This window comes from Triticum dicoccoides, chromosome 5A (genome assembly GCF_002162155.2).
Source record: "Triticum dicoccoides isolate Atlit2015 ecotype Zavitan chromosome 5A, WEW_v2.0, whole genome shotgun sequence".
Taxonomy (NCBI): Eukaryota; Viridiplantae; Streptophyta; class Magnoliopsida; order Poales; family Poaceae; genus Triticum; species Triticum dicoccoides.
Genome location: NC_041388.1, coordinates 635,867,074 through 635,890,026, shown reverse-complemented (window position 1 = coordinate 635,890,026; position 22,953 = coordinate 635,867,074). Strand labels below are relative to the sequence as shown.

The window sequence follows — 22,953 nt, the reverse complement described above, 5'->3', positions numbered from 1 at the left end:
ATTTCGAGCATCATGGAGCGCTTGCTTCGTTAGCAATTTTATTTTATTTTGCATTGAGCGGAATAATTTGCAAGTTTGCGCAGACTACTTTTTTTTTTATCGGAATTCGCAAAATCATCGTAGACTCTTTTCTTGTTTTTGAAAAAGTGATCCAGTAAACGTCCTTTTCTGCAAGATCATTCCAACCGTCCGTCAACTGCTCCCTCGGTCCCTTTTGACACCTGATTATCCACCGCACGTCCGGAGAACCCACGGCGACGGTGATCTCCGGCGTCCCTATCAGAGCCATCTCACACGGATAAGGCAGGAAGTTTCTTCTTCCTTTTTCTCGAACGTTATGCAATCTGGTTCGCCCATTCTAGAGGCCTTCCGGACACATGTGACCTTTTTTTTCTGTCAAATTTTTTATTCGAATCGCCTGTTTTTTTTTTGCCCTTTTATCTTTGTTCTGAGCACCTGCTTTATGGCAGGATAACATTGCTTTAGCATTGGTTCTCGCAAATTGTTGTTGCCTTTCACTCTCGCTCAGTGCAGAGACGTCTCCCTCGCGTATCCACATTCCACCCAACCGCAATAATACTAAGAGAGGAATTAATCACAGATTCATCACTACTGAGCACAATGAAGGAGCAACACGTGCAAGAGTATAAAGAATCGCAAGCAGAGGAAATGGAGACAGTAAGATGATAAAGCCTTTGTTACTGATGGATTCGAGTTACACAGGCAGGCAACACCGTAGTGACTAGTGAGATAACAATAATAAGGGAATACGTTCATATATATGGAGGAGAGAGATCATGATATATAGCGTGGCAACAACGTGGTAAATATCCTTGATGAGGGCATCTCTTTGTACAGTTGACAGCATGCCAGGCCGGATGCCCTGGCTTGGCCTTGGGTGATCTAGCCGACGAAGATGATGGAGGGGTCGCAGCAGCACTCGTCGATCAGGCAGCAGCAGCAAAGCGCGGCCAAACTGCACAGCAGGAAATGAAAGCACACAGTGAGTACTGTGAGTACGCTGATCACCAGTGGCTAGGTGAAGTAATTAAGCTAGGGAGTTGATAATCCTAGCCTACTTGTGCTAGACAGGGAGGGAGCCGAATCATGAGAAAAAGTAGCGGCCGGGGACAAGCAATTAGCCGTGCGCAGGGTAAGTGGTAAGTACGTACCAGCCTTCGAGGAAGCTGGGCTGGGGGCGCGGCGGCGGCGCGGCGTACTGCGGCGGCGCCATCACCGGCGGCCCCTGGTATGGCCCTCCCTGGTAGTAACCTGCACACATGCATAAATGACCAACAACACACAGACCATCAAGATCAAGATCGAGAAACGAAGCCTGGCCGGCCACATCTTGGATCCTCTTCTCCATGCCGAGATGAGGGTGAGCGTACCTTGCGCGGGGCAGGGGTAGGCGTACTTGGGGTCGCTCATCCTGATCTCTCCCGGATCGACGAGCTCACTACTTTCTGTGTGTGTGCACGGTGACGCCGGGGACGGATGGGGAAGGAAGCGGCTGGAAGACGATGGACGGGTAACAGTGGAGCAGGTAAGTGGCTAATGGCGTTTCTGGGCGGCGGGTGCGTGTACTTATAGCCGTGTGCGCGTCGCGCGGGGGGTAAAGGCGGTAGGCCATGCGTGTCGGCCGAAGGAGGCGAGGCGATGCTTCTCCGGTGTGGCGAGGCATCTGGAAAGCGCAAGCAAAAGAGGGCCGGGTTGCTTTGCTTTGCAACGAGGTTTTGGCATCCGATTCAAATCATCTTTGCAACGAGGTTTTGGCCGCACGTATCAAATCATCTTGCGCTGGCCGGCGATGCCATCCCAGCCGTGCGTTGTGTTCCCACCCACACCGCGCTGCGCGTATGCCTTCTCTTCCGCTCTGCTGCGCCGGTGCACGCTGGCATGCATGCATGGGCATGGCCGCCGTGTCATCCTTCCGTTTCGCGGCTCGAAAAGGGGGTTTTCTTTCCGCTTAGGGCGGCTGTCTTGGTTCTGGCACCGGCTCCATCGCTGCCCACCCCCCTAACATAGCAGCAGGAGGAGGCCATGTGGTCAAGCCGCGTGGGCGTGGTCTGGCCCTGGAGGAATTTCGCACGTCTCCACCGCCCAACACTGCTGTCCCGGCTGTTCTCCGCTACGCCACCTTTTTTTTTCCACTTTTTGAATGCCTCTTGCTCATTGGTCCATGACTACGCCACCTTTTTTTTCACTTTTTGAATGCCTCTTGCTCATTGGTCCATGATTTGGTTACTCGAGTCACCGGATTCGTATCCCCGGCGAGGCGGAACGGCGGCAGAGGCGAAGCAGGGACGAGACCTTGTCAGAATGGTCCCAAACTGTTAACACGAAGATGGTGTATAGATCCTTCCGGCCCATGTTGCCGGGTCCTTGCTTGCCGCACACCCATGAAGCAAGAGAGTCGTGCGGTGAACGGTCGCGTTAGTAATCGTCCGTATGAGTGTATGACGATTTAGGTCAACAAAGCTCGGTACAGTTAAATCGTTATCCTGTGCTTCATTCATCATGTTTTCTCTCAAGGTTGTGCAAAATCCAGCCCACCCTTCTACATATTTGGAGGATGTAGCGTTTTCTTTCCCCGAGTGCAATTCATCCAAAATAGTTTCGTACAAACTGCATTTCTCCTCTCGCTCCTCTTCACGTCCTCTCTTTTGCCTTCCCTTCCTCGCCGTAACGCCACCTCCTCCTGTACGCAGCCCTTACCGACAACGCCATGGACTTTACCCCGACCCCTGCGGCCCATTCCCCCGGTTTCGAGCAGGATCCCACGACTTCCCCGCTTGTCGCACCTGCAACCCGCCTTCCACAACTCGAGCATAGAGGTGACGACCCCAATGCTGCCAAGGAAGAAGGCGGCCGCGTTAACGTTGTCCCATGTGCCTCCCCTCCTCCCTTCGTACCGCGACGCGCAAAACTCCGGTGCATGTGTACCCCAAGGCACTCGGAGATGTCTATAGTTGGTAAGAAAAAAACATCATCCTCTGTATATCATTTTGTCCGATTGAGTGAGATGTGACAGTGGAAGAATGGTGGCAGTTGGTCGATACGTGACGGTTTCCATGACGATCCCTCAATGTCCGTCATCCAGGGGCTGCCATTTTGGGGGTCATCCGCATCTTGCTAGTTCGTGACGGTTTCCATGACAGTTTCCAAGATCGTCACCCGAAATCCGTCACGGATTAACAAATTTCTTGTAGTGTGTGTAGTGATGCTTATGTGCAGTTGGAAGGAAAGATGGTTAGTAACAAATTATTCTTTAGTATGATAGGTGATTTGGTTGAGACTAATGATTTGATCTTGATGGCATGTCCGTGGGGCACTTTGAGCAATTGGGATGTGGTGAGTAAAAGATGTTGAATCAGATCAATCCCAAGCGGAAAGTAACCTTCTCAGCTCGAGCTCAAATAAGCTCGAGTGAACAGTAAAATCGAAACAAATTCAAAAAAAATCCGCAATTTTTTTGACAAACATTGACAAAAGCTCTAAGAGCTTGCAATTCTTTTTAATTTTTTCTCAATTTTCCTGTTCACCCAAGTTCATTTGAGCTCGGGTTGAGAAACTCCATGTCCGTCCCAAGCCTCCAAGGAAAGAAATCAATTTGGGCTACAAATTACGCCAAAAGTGAGGACATTGCTTTTGTGATTGAGTTGAGGCATTCAAATCAAAGAGTACAAACTTTTGGTGGGGCGCGAAGAGCGGTTGCATCACCACCTTGGGCATAAATCTAATCGTACAGTCCAAGATATCTCAAAGTGAATGGGTACGATTCAAGAGATATGCAATGTTGGGTGGGTTGTTTGTAGTAAGTGAGGAACTCTCTTTCAAGTGGTGTCACCATTGACCAATATAGGTGCCAATAAGAAGTGGAAAATGAGGAATCAGGAGGTTCCTCCCAAAAAGTGGGAGCTCATGGAACAATTCCTCTCCATAATTGGATGGGGGGTTAGGAAGATGATTGTGATAATGATGATAGGGTGCCTATAAGTCCCAGTACGACGTCTAGCACGAGGAGGCTCGACAGAAGGAAGAGATCGAAAGAGAGGGTCAATGATGCGAAGAAACCAACAGTCATCCCCATGGATTCTACACCAACACCCCAAGCGCCAAGTGGACCGATGACTAGAGCCCGTGCACGTGCCATTGAAGAAAGGTTAACTCACTCTTCTTTGATCTACCCTTCAATTCACTTGAGACATGGATACTACCTCAAGTGGAGAGTCTTTGCATACTTAGGTACCAAGGGAGCACTACTAGGGAAAAGTCTATACACAGAATCTTACCAGCAGCGCTGAGGGAGTCCTGGATTAGGGGGTCTCCGGACAGCCGGACTATATCCTTTGGCCGGACTGTTGAACTATGAAGATACAAGATTGAAGACTTCGTCTCGTGTCCGGATGGGACTCTACTTGGCGTGGAAGGCAAGCTAGGCAATACGGATATACATATCTCCTTCTTTGTAACCGACCCTGTGTAACCCTAACCCTCTTCGGTGTCTATATAAACCGGAGGGTTTTAGTCCGTAGGACAACAACAACCATAACATACAATCATACCATAGGCTAGCTTCTAGGGTTTAGCCTCTCTGATCTCGTGGTAGATCTACTCTTGTACTACCCATATCATCAATATCAATCAAGCAGGACGTAGGGTTTTACCTCCATCAAGAGGGCCCGAACCTGGGTAAAACATTGTGTCCCCTGGCTCCTGTTACCATCCGGCCTAGACGCACAGTTCGGGACCCCCTACCCGAGATCCGCCGGTTTTGACACCGACATTGGTGCTTTCATTGAGAGTTCCGTTGTGCCGTCGCCATCAGGAAGGATGCCTCATCCCGTCTTTAAAGATGGCACTGTTGCTAAGGGAGCTTTGGCTATCGGTCAAACTCTCCGGCTAGGTGGTTTTCTTATGACCGCCTGTTCGGCCGTTGCATCGACGATGACTTCTCGGGTCATCGAAAGCAATCTTCACGTCAACTCGGAACTCGCCGAGCAGTTAGATCCAATGGAGCTCTCTTCCCTAAACGAGCTCTTGGATCGCATCGCTGCCCTGGGAGTCGCTACAGACTACGATCAGATTGGGCCTAAACCCGACCTGAGAGAGATCAACTCTTCCCAGGTCACCCATCACGTTGCAGTGGTAGAGGAACAATGCGGCAACCCTTCATCTATCTTAAGGACTAGCTATGCTCGGATTCCAGATCCCTCCAAGCCGGATACCCACGGAGGGGAGGACGTCACTCAAGACCTGAACCTAGAGTCAGGCAGCGGGCTAGATTTATTGGAAAACATCCAAGAATCCAAACTTCCGAGTTCGGAAACTCCTTGGCCCCTGAGTCTCAGATTGGGTGAGGATTCGGGTTCAATTCCACCCACCCACCCAAACATAAGCGATCTATCCCAAATTAGGCAAGAGCCCAAAGAAACAGTACACCATTACTGGGCCAAATTCCTCCTGGTCATGAACAGGATAAAGGACTGCCGCGAGGAAGACGCAATTTCATTCTTCTGCAATAATTGCACGGACAAGGGAATCCTCAACGCCATAAGTCACCGCGAAATTACACGCTTTGCCTACTTGGTGTCCATAGTACGAAAGTACTGTGCGATGGAAAGCGCCTGAAAAACCGAAATAAAATTTTGGGATAATCCGGCCCTGAATACAAACCCAGTCCGAAATAAAAGGGTGCATTATCACAATACATCCGTGTTAACTACCAAAAAGCAAAAACCCTCTACGGGGCAAGGAACCGTACTGGAGGGATGGCTTAACGGACCCTGCAAAATTCATAGTACAGCGGATGCAATACCAACGCACAGCCTTAGAGCATGTTGGATACTCCGGCAGGTGGCTAAAAGTGGTGAGGATCTACTCCTCCCAAATACCACAGAGCACCATCCTGTGGACAACAATACGATATTAACGGTCTTTGAGACCTTCGCGTCAAATAATAGACGCAAGCGAACACTCCGCAGTATGGCCGAAATCTGCCACGTAGCAGCAATAAATCCTTGGAGTGACACGGCTATTACCTTCAATGCCAGTGACGAACCTATATTCCGAACAGCCCGAGCACCAGCCGCACTGGTCCTCAGTCCAATCGTGGACGGCTTTCGACTCACCAAGGTACTCATGGACGGCGGCAGCGGATTAAGCCTCATCTATGAGGAAACTCTTCAAAAGATGGAAATAGACTGGAGCCGCATTGAGCAAAGTAGCACAACCTTTAGAGGAATTATCCCCAGCCGGGAAGCACGCTGTGCTGGGAAAATCACACTAGATGTGGTATTCGGCACGCCGGATAATTACAGGTCCGAACAAATTACATTCCAAGTGGCCCCGTTCAGCAGCGGATACCACGCTCTATTAGGGAGGGAGGCGTTTACAATCTTTCAAGCCATACCCCATTACGGGTACATGAAGCTCAAAATGCCCGGGCCCAACAGAATCATCACTCTTGCTAGTGATCCGGACATAGCACTCCGCGCCGAAAATAAGACAGCCGCACTGGCCCTCGAGGCACTATCCGAAGCCCTAGCGGCAGAGGAACTAACTGCGCTGCGCCCACGGTGAACAGGGACGACGTGATACTCGATAAAAGATCCAAGTCCACATCCTTTAAACCGGCAGACGAAATAGTCAAATTCCAAGTCCATCCAACGGACCCTATAAAAATAGCTTCCATCGGGGCACATTTAAACCCTGATGTTGACGCCGCACTGCGAGAGTTCCTACGCGAGAACTGGGACATTTTTGCCTGGCACCCTTTAGACATGTCAGAAATCCCACGCAGGCTAGCCGAGCACAGCCTAAATATCCTAAAAGGATTCAAGCCAGTCAAGCAGGCTCTTCGGCGTTTCTCCGAACCTAAGAGACAAGCCATGGGAGAGGAACTAGCCAAGCTATTGAAGGCCGGATTCATCAGAGACATAAAACATCTGGACTGGTTAGCGAACCTGGTGATGGTACCAAAGAAGGAGAAATCATGGCGCTTGTGCGTCGATTTTAAGGACCTTAACAAGGCCTGCCCAGCTGATTTTAAGGATTTTAAGGACCTTAATCAAGCCTGTGATGTGCAGGCTTCCCTCTCCAGCCCAGCTTCTGCTCTGGTGTGGAGAGGTGCCTGCCTTGATGTTTTCCAGTCACCGTGATGTGAGGTCACTCATGATGTTTCTTTTGGCTTTTGCCGCGTCTTCTTGGTTCGCATGCCTGTAATTTTGAACCCTACAGCGCTCTCGGTTTCTCGTAATCTTGAACATTAAACGCGAAGGATGATGATGACTGGGCCACTGGGCGATGAAGCCGGAGCCCGAAGGCATCGCCTTACCGGACGGGCCCGGCCTCAAACTCGCGTACGAGTGTGTTGGGCCGAGATACAACGCGCGCCGCCCCGGATATGTTGTGACCTCCAAGTCCCGGTTCTGCTGTACGTTTAGTACCACACCGCGCGCGTAAGGTAGAACAAACGTGTTTATAACCTTGTTTGGCGAGGAGGCTATCACCAGGCAGCAGGCCTGGTCAGCAATCTCTTACCGTGAAATATGGAATTATACTTCATACGTGCTGCTCGGACTTGGATAACCACACGACACGTTGTGGGTTGCTTTTTTTTCGCAGACGGGATACGGTCATCTTATATACTGTATTCGATGTTGATTTGGTATTTTCCTTGGACGGGATATGGTCATCTTATATCTTCGATGTTGATTTGGTGTACTACATGTTAAATAGTTTTTCTATAAACTTGATCAAAGCATATAAAGTTTGACTTCAGACAAAGCTAATATGCGGAGTAAATAAAAATGAAGGGATTGAATGAGATATAACCATATCCTATATACATAAGAAGTTGATCCCCGCTATCATATTTATCTCAACATGCACACATGTCACCTCATCAAAGGCCCACCACTACATGCATGAGAAAAAGTTTACCATTGTTATTTCATCTCATGCACACCTTTCACCTCATTACACATGCCACCTCATAAAAGGTCCACTCAACATGCATGAAAAAAGTTTTCCATATGTTATGCCACTTATATTCAAAATATTTTCTAACTACACAGCATTAAATACAATAGATAATATTTATATTTAGCTTTAGTTCATATATTATTAAATCAACAATGGAAGCTTCATACAATCAAATCATTGAAATATATTGCAATCGATTTCCGCAGCAACGCGCGGGGTATTCTCTAGTTACTAGAAAGGTTGAGCACGCTTTGTCGCGCCGTTAGTGTTCTTGGGATTTCATAATTTTTGTTTGTTATTTGATTTGACATGTGCGGAAGATGGTGTGTATGTGTGTGTGTGTGTGTTTATAATGCAGTGTTCTAGTGGGCTTTTCTTGGCAGTGTGATTATGGTTTATCTACTAATCAACTAATATTTATATATGAAAGTTTCTTACATTGGTGGCCGCATGTATTACATTAAAACTACAGTGTCACATGTTGACTCTTCAATTTTCTAGGTAATGCGAGGATATGCGGGACTGATGTGTTTTTACGTTTGTTGCTTCTGATTAATTGAGGAATCGCTGGCCCAGTACAAACCGTGAATCAAATCTAAAATTGATTACATTAATTGAATGAGATAGCTCCTTGAGAAATTGTTGGTCCGATCAAAATCATAAACCAAATTCAAATGTAACACCTCAATTTAATGGGGGGCTCTAAAATTAAGAAGCATCGTGTATTAAATATTGTTGATCTAGTCAAAATTGAGTGGCTCAATTTCAAATAGAAGACCTCAATTGATTTTGAAGACTTAAAAAAATTGGTAAACGCTTGTAGCTAGTCAGTCGGCCGAACTTTCGGCCGGCTTGCTTGCCACGATTCCATCCCCCCGCACGCAACGCAAGTACGTGGTGGGTCCAGCACAACCCCCCCTCCGATCCTTTTCCTCGCCTATCTTTTCCCCCCTTTCTTTCTACCTCCATTTGCGACGGGCTCTAATCCTCCATAAGTTTTTTTGTGGCCGTCGGTGGTGAGGCAAATGGGCGGGGGAGTATGCGCGCTGCGACGCAGGGGGTGAGGGTGGGGCCGGCCGCCATGGCCACCAACAAGCTCTCACCGGCAACGACGTGCTGGTGCGCCCGCCATGCTGCAAGCTTCAAATCCCATCAGGTGTTGCTTCTGCTGCTGTGTGGAGAGGTACCTCCCTTGATGTTTTCCTGTCGCTGTGGTGTGAGGTCACTCAGGATGTTTCTTTTCACTTTTGCCGCGTCTTCTTGGTTTGTATGCCTGTAATTTTGAACCCTATAGCGCTCTCGGTTTCCCGTAATTTTGAACATTATAAACGCGAAGGATGATGATGACTGGGCCACTGGGCGATGAAGCCGGAGCCCGAAGGCATCGCTTTACCGGACGGGCCTGGCCTCAAACTCGCGGGTAGGAGTGTCTCCGAGTCTTTCTCAAAAAACAAAAAGTGATCTCCACACCGAGTCCCGGTTCTGCTGTACGTTTAGTACCACACCGCGTGCGTAAGGTAGAACAAACGTGTTTATAACCTTGTTTGGCGAGTAGCCTACCACCAGGTCAGCAATCTCTTACCCTGAAATATGGAATTATACTTCATAATAGGTGCTGCTCGGACTTGGATAACCACTCCACACGTTGTGGGTTGCTTCTTTTTTTTCCTCAGACGGGATACGGTCATCTTATATACTGTATTCGATGTTGAATTTGGTATACTACAAATGTTAATATTGTTTCCATAAACTTGATCAAAGTATATAAAATTTGACTTCAGACAATGCTATTATATGGAGTAAATAAAAATGAAGGGATTAAGAGATATAACCATCTTATATATCCAATGTTGACATCTAACGATGGTCAATATATGATGGAGTGTTAATGAATCCGAGTATAGAGGTTGAGAAGAGAATTGGTAACTAGTGTTAGTTTGCTCTATCAGAGGTTTGTCAATTGAGTAAAGTAATAATATTAAGAACTAGATCATCTAACCCCATTGAATGAAAAAATGAAATTCGGTTTTCAGGGAAATCTTTGAATAAGAGATAAATACACAATTGAATTTGAAGAAAAAGAAACTTCTTTCTATTTTGAATAATTTCTTTTTCAATAGGACTCTCTTTTTGGAGTCGCTGGCAAGCAACCAAACACATGCACAGAGAAAGAAATGTACTTCCTCCGATCCGAAAATATTTGCCGTGCATCCATTTCTTCAACAAATATTTCCGGACGGAGGGAGTACTAAGTACCGAAAAATTTTCCTGGCCAAGTCAACCCCCTGCCAGAGAGGATAATCATCATCATGGATATAACAAGAACCCAATTGTGGGGTGCCTGTCTCATACGTACCTAACATCAGTTTCTTGACTACTGAACCAACTTACAGGAGTTCATATTGACAAGAACAGCGTTACTACGAATCCTCCTCTTATGTTACACTTGTTCATTTTCATCACAAGCTACTGCCAAACACAAAAGGCAGAGGAGCTAGCTCATACTACTCCTTGAGCTCACAGAACCAACACCAAAGTAAGCTCATATCACTGTCAAAGTATCATCCTACCGTTGATCGATCTCTGTATACCTATAACCTCACGCGTACGTACCTTGGAATTGGATCGCGACATGTCTGAACAGATTTGCCATCCGGTCATCCACAATGAGGCACTCGTCTTCGACAAAATGCAACGATAACTGCGACCAATCAACCCGAGAGATTGTGCAGTGCTCGCACAATTCTGATATGTGGAAACCAAAGTCAAGAGCAGTCCTTGTGGTTGGACAGCTCGGGGAGCATCCCCTGGATCCTCCTCAGCTCCGCCAGCGCCTCCCGGGCGTCGGGCCGGTCGTCCTTGTCCGGCGCCACGCACCGGAACGCCAGCTCCGCCACCGCCTCCACGCTGGGCATCACGCCGGGGAGCTCGTCCAGCACCGGCGGGTCCACCACCTCCCTCAGCTCGCCGATCTGGATCTTGGACACCACCCAGTCCGCCAGCGTCACGTCCCGCCGCTCCCTGCCCACGTCCACGGGCCGCAGCCCCGTCACCAGCTCCAGCACCACCACGCCGAAGCTGTACACGTCGCTCTTCTCCGTCAGCTGGAACGACCGGTGGTAGTCCGGGTCCAGGTACCCCGGCGTGCCCTGCGGCGCCGTGCAGCACACCACCTCCCGCCCGGTCGCCGTGGAGCAGGCGTCGGGCGTCGCCAGGAGCCGCGACAGCCCGAAGTCGCCGAGCCGGGCGCGCATGTCCGCCTCCACGAAGATGTTGGAGGAGGTGACGTCGCGGTGGACCACGTGCGGCTTGACCGCGAAGTGGAGGTACTCGAGCGCCGACGCGATCTGGGCCGCCATGGCGAGCCGGGTCCGCCAGGGGAGCGGCGGAGGCGCTGCGGCCGCGGCGCCGCGGCCCCGGCGGTGGAGGTGGTGCGAGAGGGTGCCGTTGGGGACGAAGTCGTAGACGAGGAGCAGCGCGCGCGGGTCGGCGCAGAAGCCGTGGAGGCGGACGAGGTGCGGGTGGCGGAGCGCGGAGAGGATGAGCACCTCGTTGCAGAAGGACTTGGTGATGGTGGCGGAGGACGGGGACGGGGCGGGCGGCACGTGGAGCCGCTTCACCGCGGCGGGGCGGCCCGCGGGCGGGAGGTACGCCAGGTACACCGTCCCGAAGCCGCCGTCCCCGAGCTTGCGCGCGGCGTCGAACCCGGCCGTGGCGGCGCGGAGCTGCTCGTAGGTGAAGGCCGGGCGGCTGTGGTGCAGGCCGTGGCGGCGGAGGAACGCGGCCGCGCGGGAGGACTGCGACGCCTGCTGCCGCGACGCGCGCCCGTCCCCCTTGCCGCGTATGCGGCGCACGGCGATGGCGACGCAGAGGTAGAGCAGGAGCACGGCGAGGAGCGACGCGGCGGCAACGAGCGCGGTGGTGAGCACGCGGCTCGCGCCCCCGGTGCCGCCGCCGCTCTGGGCGCGGTGCTGGTGGGCGCGCGGGTGCGGGGGAGGAAGGGGCTCGTGGTCGCCGAGCCGGGCCGCGGCCGGCGGCGGGAGGGCGGCGGCCAGGAGGAGCAGCAGGAGACGCGGGGGCATCTGGGCTCCGGCGGGTCGTGATCCAGGCGGGGCCGTTCGATCGGGCCGAGGAGCGAGGAGGAAAGGAGGGGAATTTGGTACTGGACGGGGGGCGGCGACCGGTGGGGAGACGAGGGAGGGTTGCTTCTGCTGCAGTGGCCACTGCCAGCGGAGTGCCGTGAGTCGTTTTCACGTCAGCACATGGGCCGCTGGGGTCCACCGGGGGAATGCGATTCCGGGTCTCCTCTTGGGGAAAATTAAGACGAACATATCTGGAAATTTCAACTGCTCCATGTGTACAATAGACTTTCTTTCTCCCTTGTGCTTTGCAAGGCACACCCCAGGTGTGTACACAACTAAGAGCATCTCCAGCCGTTGGCCCCCCAAGTGGGGACAAAATTACTGTTCTGACCCTTAAGGCAAACTAAATCCCGATTTGACCTCGTTCCAAAAAAAAATTCGTTTCTGACCTTTTTCGGTGACGCCAAGGTCCCTGGCGTCTGGGTTACGAAGCAGACGCCACGGTCCCTGGCGTCTGGCCCCTGGCCCGCACTGCCCGCCTGCCCGTTGACCTGCTGACGTGGCAAAGGGGCCAGACGCCAGGGTCCCTGGCGTCTGGCCCCGGTAAGTGGATAACCGCACGGGCCAGCCCACCCATCCCCATCTTTCTCCTGGCGGCGCACGACGAACAGAGGGCTCTGTTCTTCGCCCCTTCTCTCCCTCCCACCACCACCCCCCTTGATCTACTCCATCAACCCCTCAAACTCACAGATCGGACCCCCCCAAGCTTCTTTGAGGTATTCTCCCCCATTCCCTCCAATTTTTTTTTGTTTTCCCCTCTTTGGTTGGATGCATTATTCAACACTAGGTGATGTTAGATGAGTAGATGGTTTCTTATTTTTAGAAAATTTTGTGTAGTTGATAGATGATTAGGTATGCAGTAGATGATGTGTAGTTGAACATGTAGGTAAAATCAATTCGGTTTTGTGTATATGTTGTCCATAGGATTTTTTTTTGAATTAAGAGGGGTGATGAATATATGATTTGTGTATGTAAAATAGACTTTGGCATACTATATTTGGTTTGATAGATGATGTGTGTATGTGTAGATAATCCTATTGTTGGCATACTATTGTTGGCAAAAAAATTTATGCAAAAGAGATGATGAAATTTTCTTATTGTGTGTGACATGATTTGTTCAATAGAATGGCGGATGATGATAATGAAATATATTTGATGGTGAAATTTGGTACTCTAGATGATATGTTTGCATATGTAGAAGAAAGAAATGATGTGGTTATGTTTGAGAAGAATGGTGTTTTCATATGGAATAAACTTGGAGAAGGAAATTGTTTGATATTGTTCATGTATTCATAGATTTTTGTGAAATTTTTTTGTAGGATGGCGGATGGTGATGGACCTTGGTATGACGGATTAATCGATGAGTGGGATAAGGAGCATCGTGCTCGTGCCATTGAAAATGGACAGGTAAGAAGCAAGACTGGGTCAATTTTCGTTGTTTCTCATTTGTGTTCTTGTATTGATTATTAAAACATCACTTTATTTGCAGGTTGTAGTTGCTATGCGCATGAGGGGTCATTCCGCTGATGACTTTGATTACGACCCGCGGTATGAGCCTTACATTCGGAGATTGGGTCTTCTCCCATTCGTGTTGCAGTTTAAGCGACGCGCTCCGCCGGTGAACCACGCGGCGCTGACCGCACTTGTGGATCGTTGGAGGCCGGAGACTCACTCCTTCCACCTTCCATGTGGGGAGATGACGATGACCCTACAGGACATGGCTATGATAAGCGGCCTTCCTATCAATGGACAAGCTCTTACCGGTCGTGTCAGCGTGGGTAATTGGCGAGAACGGACTGCCGATTTAATTGGCGTTCAGCCCGAGGGCCCTCAGGAAGGCAAGGCCGATACAGCGAAAGTGAGGCATTCTTGGCTAAAACTGGTCAGAGGAAACACCAACCCGTGCCCTCAGGATGCCAATGACGTGGTTGTGCAGCAGTACGCGCGGGCCTATCTTTGGTATGTACTAACCAAGGTAGTCTTCTCAGATACAACCGGGAACTCAGCCCTCTGGATGTTCTTGGAGCCACTTAATAACTGGGATACCCAGTATAGCTGGGGTTCGGCCGCACTAGCATACTTGTATCGTCAGGTAAGAGATATTTGCAACCAATTATTTTGCATTTGTCATGCGCCTCCATATCTAACATGTTTGTTTGATTGCAGCTTGACTTGGCGTGTCGGAGGAAGGGAGGTACATCCTCATTGTCTGGGTTTGTTTGGAGCCTATCCGTGTGGATGTGGGAGCGGATCCCGGTTGGACGGCCCGATTTGAAGAACCCCCTCATGGCAAACCCACGGGGTAATCATGACGGGTTGCATGATGATGATCCATATCGGCGCCCTACGCTTGCTTACTATTGGGAACAAGTGACAGTGTACACAGGAAGCTCGCATGTGCGATACAAGTGCTATATGAACGAGCTGGACACCTTGACTGCTGAGCAGGTTATGAGAAGTTTGATGAGATAAAATTTAGTCAAGAATGAAACTTATGTATGTAGCTAACAATGTATCTCTTTGTTTTGCAGGTACATTGGTTGCCTTATGTGGAAGATCGTGACTTTGATCTTAATGAGATGTGCACGCGTGATAGCCATCTTTGGCGGGCGAGGTGCCCAATGATATGCTTCTTCGCAGTCGAGTGGCACTTTGTAGACCGTGTGGCAAGACAATTTGGAAAAAGACAAGGTATTCCAATTGAGGAGAGCAAGGAGGAAATGCTATCTCTGCATCGGTAAGCAAGCATGCCTTGAGTATGTAGTAGAGCATTGAATAAGTCAGTGTTTGCTAATGCTTTGTCCCGTGCATCATTTGTAGGTTCGATCGAAGGAACAATCAGGATATATCGGATTGGGCAAACAAACACCGTGCGTGGATAGAAATTTGGAATCAAAGAGACGCGTTAGTGCAATCAGAGAATAGACCTCACAATCAGTCAGCATATCAGAAGTATCAAGTGTGGTATGCGGATCGTTACCGGTTAAAGCTGAAGCCAGGTTGGACTCACGAGGAGTGGTCGGAGTTGGTGTCTGAAGACCCGGAGACTGCAGAAGGTTATCATACCTTCAACACGGCTGTGAGAGACACCAGAGGGGCTCATGTTGACTACGCACCGATGCATGACGAAATGGTAGTCTGTTTGACCTATTCTAACATACTTGCATCATGTTGTCTTCTTTCAAATACATAAGTTTGGTGTGTTCATGAATTGCAGGGCAGAGAGTTGCTTCTGTGCGTCAACGATGCCAATGTTGCACTGAGTCATCCAGCTGGTGGTGCATTATCTGAGAGGACTCTTAGGAGCACGATGGAGGTTAGTCGCAATATATTATAAAAGTTTTTTTTCGCGGATTAGTTATTTGGATCTCATATCATAGCATCTTTTGTGTTGTCGCAGAAGTTCAAGAAGCGGTTCCATAAGATGGAAGCTATGCTTTCTTGCCATGGTGCTAAGTCCAGTGACGTGTATGCACCAGGTAGCCGCGCCGCCAGAGCTAATAAACGGCGTTATGTCCAGAACGAAGAGGACATAGAGGAGGAGGTCAATGAAGAGGAGCCAGCACATCAAGAGGAGCCAACACATCATGATGAGCATGAGTATGATGCAACACATCAAGAGGATCATGAGTATGATGTTGATGCTCCACAACCATCACAGGTTACACAACCGACACAAGGCAATGCCCGCTCTAGAAAAGGCAAAGCCATAGCTAAGACACCGGGCAAGAAAGGTAGAAAGAAGACATGGAACACTCAATTCCATAGTCCGGAGTATCCTCATCAATTTATGCCTGCGGGAATGCAAAGATATAAGTCCAACATTGATGCAGAGGCGGAGGAGGCTAGCGAAGAGGAGGAGCATGAGGCTAGCGAAGAGGAGGAGCATACACTTGCAGATATCGTGAAGAGAGGAAGGAAGAAGTGAGCTTGTTGTAGTTTGTTTCAATGAGCTTGTTCTAGTTTGTTTCGACGAACCTGGTGTAGTCTCTTTCCATGAACTTGTTGTCGTTTCTTTCCATGAACTTGTTGCTGTTCGAATTAAGTTGTACCGGATTCGTGAAGTTGCTATGAATGTTTGACATGAATGAATGATGTGATTTATGGTAATTGTTGTTTCCTGTGATTTAGTCATTTAAATGAATGTTTATATGAATGTCTGACATGAATGATGAAATCTGTATTTAGTCATTTATATGCACAGGGAGCCAGACGCCAGGATCCTTGGCGTCTGGCTGTATGTCAGGGGACCAGACGCCAGGGTCCTTGGCGTCTGGATGTATGTTAGGGGACCAAACGCCAGGGTCCTTGGCGTCTGGCAGTCTACTGACACCAGAAACAGGGTAAAGCAGGGGAGCCAGACGCCAGGGTCCTTGGCGTCTGGTCCTGGTGCAGACAATACTTGCTTTTTCACTTGTAGTTTTGTCTTTTCACTTGTAGTTTCGAATAACATACATACATAAGCATTGCATAGTCTTTTCATAACACTACAGTTGACAAATGACAAACATAGTTCAAATTACAAACTTAGTTCATGACCACGATGGTCTACGATACAATGCAAATTACAAACATAGTTCAAATTACACAAATAGTCTCGAATGACATAAGTAGTTCATGACCACGATGGTTGAAACGACATGAACATCACATATAACTCGGTTTCCTGTAGCAATGCAAGTCAACAACCCTTTTCCATTTCCATTCTTCCAGCATTTCTTGAATCTTGTCATCATCAGTTATGTCAACCAATTTTCTTTCCCCGGGGCCATCTGACTTCCTCCTGCTGACGTAGTACACAAAATCCTCTTCCTTCAACCCTTGCTTCAACATGAATTTAGTCTTCAACCAATCGAAAGTGAGGTCCACTTGACTAACTTGCACAATACATGGAGACAAGCCATGCACATGAACAACAGGGCTAAGCACCCACTGAGTTTCGTTAGCCATCTACAGCACACAAATCTCTTAGTAGCTAACCTATGATACATTAAACCAAGAGGAAAACAAACTAGGGTTTTCACAAAAGTATGATAAATTAAACCAACCAAAAAATGGGGGTGGAGTTGATTTACCTTCTAGTCTCGAAATCCTGAAGATCCAACGGTGAAACCGGACCGATTTGTGAGAGATCTGAGGGGGGGGGTTAGGGTGCTGGACGAGGGAGTGACGTTGGCAGGGCTAGAGGTGAGAGTGGGTGGATATGAGTGAAATGAGAGGGGTAGAGGTGGAGATGAATGGATGAGAGGGGTAGAGGTGGGCCCAAAATCTTATCCACTCGAATCTTATCCATTAGACAGGAATGCTTTCTGGACACCAGACGCCAGTGACCTTGGCGTCTGGGTGTCCATCAGACACACCAGACGGCCTGTCTGGTCACCTGCGTGAGCAAAGCAAGCCAGACGCCAGGGACCCTGGCGTCTGGGTGTGGGAGGCAGACGCCAGTGACCTTGGCGTCTGGGTGTCCATCAGACACACCAGACGGCCTGTCTGGTCACCTGCGTGAGCAAAGCAAGCCAGACGCCAGGGACCCTGGCGTCTGGGTGTGGGAGGCAGACGCCAGTGACCTTGGCGTCTGGGTGTCCATCAGACACACCAGACGGCCTGTCTGGTCACCTGCGTGAGCAAAGCAAGCCAGACGCCAGGGACCCTGGCGTCTGGGTGTGGGAGGCAGACGCCAGGGACCCTGGCGTCTGGGTGTGGGCCTGGTGTTTTTGCACACAGCTTGTTAAAGTTTTTGCTTAGCAACAACTAGCAAACACTGTTAAATATGAACAAAGCATGCTACTCTCAACCAAAAATATGAACAAAGCATATCAACTAGTCTCGAATGACGAACATAGTTTGCACATAATCTCAAATAGTCTCGAATGACAGAAATAGTTCATGACCACACAAGGTCTCGAATAATAAGTTCATACATTAAACAAAGTCTCGACAGTTCATCATCGACGCCGGTGCCTTTCCATTTGTCTACTGAGTAGTCCGGGGCCACTTTCCCTTCTTGTCACGTGCCTCGTCCTCCTCTCGTGCATCGCGAGCCCTTGCAAGTTTGCTTGCCCTCTCTTCTTGACGAGCCGCCTTCTCTTTGCGTGCCCTCTCTTGCTCACGCTTCTTGCGCTCACGAGCCTCCTTCTCACGACGCTCCCGCTCCAATCCCCGTGCATAGGACTCCTCGAATAGGCGCTGCCTCCGTAACCAATCTGCACGTTGGTCCTCTTGGATATCTTTTGGTACCTCGTGATCTATCCAAGTGAAGTACTTGCAAAGTGGAGGAGGGGACTACATATAAACCATGATTTTGTTAGACATATGAGTGACAACTTGTTGATGTTTTTTATATGTACACCTAACATACCGGTGGTATGTCATATGCGTTAGTTGGCCTTCGACGATCATGTGCACAGTTGGGACACACGAAAAACCTTCTACCTTCTGTCCATGACTTGTTGCGGTCAGTGGACACCTTCAGCTTGCAAACATCACCACACCAACATGGTGGTGTGGGCACATCCTTCTCCTTCTTCTTGTCCAAACTGGCCTCCAACCACGTCTTCGGCATGTCCTCTTGGTCCGCGCACGGTGGCCTCGTCCTGGAACCGGATGAAGCCATGCCTACAAAAAGAACAATTGTTAGCACAAGACATTAAGAGAGCAAATGCATAAATGCTAGGAATTGTATGAACAAATAATATACCATTATTATTAGATCAACCATCTGGATTAAACAAATAACCGAAGGCCGATCCATTATCAACCATTCCTCTACGACCACCTCTAGCACTTGTGCTTCCTCTTCGACCACGACCACCTCTAGCACTTGTGCCTGCTCGACCACCACCTCTAGCACTTGTGCTCCCTCTACGAACACTAGCACCTCTAGCACTTGTGCTCCCTCTACGACCACCACTACCACCTCTGACACTCGTTCTTCCTCGACCACCACCACCGTCACCTCTTCCACCTCTTTCACCATCGGTGCCGCCTCCACGACTTGTTTTTCTTTTTTTGGTTTTCTTTTTTTTGCATGTCCGCTCATTGTGTCCCCCTTCACCGCACACCCCACAGTTGATAATGTCAGGAGCCTCCATGAAATGACCGCTACCAAATTGTTTCATGCCAGTGTATCCAGCCAGGTCATCCATATCACCCCTGAACCTCTTAGTTCTCCTTCTACCCTTCGTCTCCACCTTCAGAAGAGGGTCTGGCCTAATATGAGGGCCATGGTACTCAGGCCACTGTGATTGGTCCAAGAAAGGTTGAAATCTTGGCGCCCATGTCAATCTAGTAGCTTCCACATGGAACTCTTGCATCCTCACGGTTTTTCCATCATTAACATGTATGTTTCTCGCCTTCGCCGCCGTTATCAAATGCGAGCATGGCCAATGATACTTACTAGGCCTCTCGCACTGGCACCACCGAGTCTTCAGTTTCACCTCGAATGCATCACCACCATATTGTCTACCATCTCGTGTTGTGCCACCTGGCTCATCAATTTGATAGATCATTTCAAGTCTATCGAATACGATAACTTGTTGTCGTGAAGACTTGCTTGCTTGTAACTGCAACCATTCATCAACCTTTTCCGGATAATCCTTTTTTTCACCTATCCATTTTGCAGTCTCTTCAGAATGCCTCTGAAAGTACTCATTAAGCTTGAAGAAGGTGTACTCCACTATTGCAGTCACCGGCAAAGCACGAGCACCCTTCAACACATTGTTGAAACATTCTACGAGATTGCTCGTCATGTCGCCATATCGCCAACCACCATCGTCATCAGCGCGTGCCCACTTGTGCTTCTCACTTAAATTCCTAGTTAAGAAGTCTTTTCCCCCTTCGTTCACCGCTGCAAAGAGTTTGTTGTACCGAGCATCGAAACCTTGGGTGGTGAAGGCCACACATACATGGGTAAGGTCTTTGCTGAGCTCCTTGCTCTTACATGCCCGGTAAAAGTTGGCCACGAAATGCCTCATGCACCATCTGTGGTGAAGCTTTGGAAATCCTGGAATAACAATGTCCATTGCCTTGAGTATGCCATGATGTCGGTCTGATATGATGCATACCTCCCTAGCCCCAATCACGTTGTGCCTAACATGACCCATGAACCACTCCCAGTTGTCTTTGTGCTCGGAAGGCACCAAAGCAAATGCACATGGCAACACGTTGTCGTTTGATGAGTGCGCCATTGCTACCATTAGTGTGCCCTTATATCTACCGGTCAAGAACGTGCCATCTATAGACAAGACCGGACGACAATGCTGAAACGCCTCCACACATTGTCCATAACTCCAGAAGGCACGGTGGAACACTCCCTCGTGATCCTCGACCACATGAAACATGCCCGGGTTCCTATGTGCAATGGCGGCCAACAACCTTGGGAGCTGGTTGTATGCTTCTTCATAACCACCGTACAACATCCTAATAGCATTTGCCTTTGCCTTCCATGCCTTCCCATACTTGACTTCATAACCAAATTGTTTTTTCACCGTCCGCATGAGAAACCTCACTTTCACAGTGGGATCAAAGGCTATGTCTTTCATCCATTTGTATCCAAGATACTCAGATGTGAGTTGACGGTGTGTCTTTCTAAGTCGTTTCGATGGTGGTTTGCATCTATGAGTGGTATCACAACTTGTTAACACCCATTCTTCGGTTTCTTTAAGCTTTCTTGCACGAACCTTCCATGTGCATTCCTTTTGCTCACACACCACGGTGTAACGCAATTTCATGTCGGAGTGCTCAACATAAATTGGCCTATGGTTTCGAATGGCATAGTCATCCAACCAAAACTTCAGCATAGGCAAGCTCAGAAACTTCAATCCTTTCTTCAAATAAGCATTCTCGTCCTCATTCTCCACCCTTGGTTCTCCTGGATCCGGGCATGGTGTTGGCTCAATCGCCGTCATTCTCATTCCACCGTCAACAACAGCTTTATGGGCAAGGCCGAGATCTTTAAATAAGTGAGTTCTTTTTTGTAAGCCCGTCAGCTCAAAGTGGATTTGGTTCTCCTCCTTTGTGAACCCATCCTCGTCCAACTGTTCAACTGGACCCTCGTCATCCGAGTCATACGCATATTGACGCCTAAAAGGCAAGTCACGATCCATGTCCTTTTGCGCTATGTACACATCCAAGTCACCAACATCATTGCCATGAAACCCTTCCTCTTGCTCTTCGTCGTCATCATAAGCATCTTCATCCTCTTGAATTACTCCGTCACTAGCAATCACCTCAACTTCATTTGCTTGGCTAGTTGGTGGTTGGCTAGAAGCATTGGGGGCATACAACTCAACCTCATTTGCTTGGCTAGTTGGTGGTTGGCTAGAAGCATTGGGGGCATACAACTCAACCTCATTTGCTTGGCTAGTTGGTGGTTGGCTAGAAGCATTGGGGGCATACAACTCAACCTCATTTGCTTTGATAGTTGGTACACAGGGACATGGTGGGGGATAAACATTGGGGGCATCAACCACAACCCTATGCTCAACAAGTGGCACCATTGTCCTCTCGCTCATGTCATCCATTGGGGAAGAGACATGCCGGTTCAAATCAAAGGTAAACCGAGGAGATTCAGTGGTGGCAAACAATTCAAGTGACTTGTCTTCCGATTGGGATACTTTTTCCTTGTATACATCCCAATGCAAATCCGAGGTGATAGGCATACTTTTCAAGCGAGATTTGGCTCCAACTCCAACATCATACCTTCCTATTAACTTAACATCAACATTGGTGTCCATCCACTTCAAGACTTGTCTCACTTTTGCAACAACATCCTCATAGCTAGGGCTTCTATCAAAAACCAATGGTTCCTCACCCGTGTCGGCATTGTTACTCAAGAATGCCTCCTTGTCAATGTAATGAACATTAACAAGTCTCTCCATCTAAAAATTACATGAATGCATTTAAGACCTCAATGAGAATTGGTGTTTATCCAAATACATCTTATTATATCCAAATTATATCAACACTAAATTATTGGTGATGACCACAAAAGTATCACTAATCACTAATTAACACACTAAGCAAAGTTAACCCTAATCACTAACTAACCCTAACCCCCAATCTTTCTACTCAACAAACATATATTCCTACTACACACCATGCATAGCACTATATTATCAAAGTTAACCAAGCCATTCACACTAACATAAGGGGGAGAAAACATGAACTAGGGTTCCACCAACATGTATAAAATGCAACCAAAAGGACAAGACTTAACAAAAAATAATTGGATGATTTGGGAGAGATTAACAAGAGCAACAAAGTGATGGAAAGATCCACCTAAGGGATGTACCTTTTGGAGAGGATTTGAGGGGGAGCTTGAGGGGTGAGAGAGAGTGGGGAGGCAGCAGCTCTTCTTCAAGCTCGGGCTGGATTGGGGAAAGTGTGTGGGGTGGGACCCACACACTCTCCCGGTGGGGTTATCCACTTACCGGGGCCAGACGCCAGGGACCCTGGCGTCTGGCCCCTTTGCCACGTCAGCAGGTCAACGGGCAGGCGGGCAGTGCGGGCCAGGGGCCAGACGCCAGGGACCGTGGCGTCTGCTTCGTAACCCAGACGCCAGGGACCTTGGCGTCACCGAAAAAGGTCAGAAACGAAAAAAATTTTGGAACGAGGTCAAATCGGGATTTAGTTTGCCTTAAGGGTCAGAACAGTAATTTTGTCCCCCAAGTGGCATAAAAACTGCCGCCTAGGGGCGAGCCAGTGGTATAATCGGCTCTCGGGGCAGTTGGGTACCGAGTCGTCGCCCTCAGGCGCCGATATCGGCCCATTTTGGCGCAAATGTGCCTGCTTTTCGGCCCACTTTCGGTGAAAATGGCCCGAT

At 48.9% G+C, this 22,953-nt stretch overlaps 3 protein-coding genes across 4 annotated transcripts; 1 reads left to right on the top strand and 2 right to left on the bottom strand.

The window, feature by feature from the left end:
• Window positions 1-10,609: 10,609 nt before the first annotated feature.
• LOC119303620 (LEAF RUST 10 DISEASE-RESISTANCE LOCUS RECEPTOR-LIKE PROTEIN KINASE-like 1.5) lies at window positions 10,610-12,187 on the bottom strand. The gene has a single exon (XM_037580751.1). It carries the CDS (start codon window positions 12,069-12,071, stop codon window positions 10,755-10,757), a length of 1,317 nt encoding a protein of 438 aa, XP_037436648.1. The 5' UTR covers window positions 12,072-12,187; the 3' UTR covers window positions 10,610-10,754.
• Window positions 12,188-14,522: 2,335 nt separating this feature from the next.
• Window positions 14,523-16,241, top strand: LOC119298203. Its single transcript, XM_037575693.1, has 5 exons — window positions 14,523-14,579; window positions 14,663-14,868; window positions 14,952-15,264; window positions 15,349-15,447; window positions 15,532-16,241. The coding sequence occupies exons 1-5, from the start codon at window positions 14,547-14,549 to the stop codon at window positions 16,057-16,059; spliced, it is 1,179 nt and encodes a 392-aa protein (XP_037431590.1). The 5' UTR covers window positions 14,523-14,546; the 3' UTR covers window positions 16,060-16,241.
• A 1,706-nt stretch (window positions 16,242-17,947) lies between these two features.
• LOC119298202 (U1 small nuclear ribonucleoprotein 70 kDa-like) lies at window positions 17,948-22,608 on the bottom strand. 2 transcript variants are annotated; one of them, XM_037575691.1, is made up of 3 exons: window positions 22,423-22,608; window positions 18,490-18,746; window positions 17,948-18,413 (listed from the first exon to the last, which is right to left on the bottom strand). In XM_037575691.1, the coding sequence occupies exons 2-3, from the start codon at window positions 18,742-18,744 to the stop codon at window positions 18,105-18,107; spliced, it is 564 nt and encodes a 187-aa protein (XP_037431588.1). In that variant the 5' UTR covers window positions 18,745-18,746; window positions 22,423-22,608; the 3' UTR covers window positions 17,948-18,104. The 2 variants fall into 2 exon arrangements, with proteins under 2 accessions (XP_037431588.1, XP_037431589.1); XM_037575692.1 differs by lacking the exon at window positions 22,423-22,608 and having other exon boundaries at window positions 18,490-18,977.
• Window positions 22,609-22,953: the final 345 nt, after the last annotated feature.

Excerpts from the sequence above, each read along its gene's own strand:
- LOC119298202 (XM_037575691.1), bottom strand. The coding sequence starts at position 18,744 with ATGGCTTCATCCGGTTCCAGGACGAGGCCACCGTGCGCGGACCAAGAG. Across the intron at positions 18,414-18,489 it reads ACGCATATGACATACCACCG|TCCCCTCCTCCACTTTGCAA; the intron begins GTATGTTAGGTG and ends GTTTATATGTAG.
- LOC119298203 (XM_037575693.1), top strand. The coding sequence starts at position 14,547 with ATGAACGAGCTGGACACCTTGACTGCTGAGCAG. Across the intron at positions 14,580-14,662 it reads ACACCTTGACTGCTGAGCAG|GTACATTGGTTGCCTTATGT; the intron begins GTTATGAGAAGT and ends TTTGTTTTGCAG. Across the intron at positions 14,869-14,951 it reads GAAATGCTATCTCTGCATCG|GTTCGATCGAAGGAACAATC; the intron begins GTAAGCAAGCAT and ends CATCATTTGTAG.
- LOC119303620 (XM_037580751.1), bottom strand. The coding sequence starts at position 12,071 with ATGCCCCCGCGTCTCCTGCTGCTCCTCCTGGCCGCCGCCCTCCCGCCG.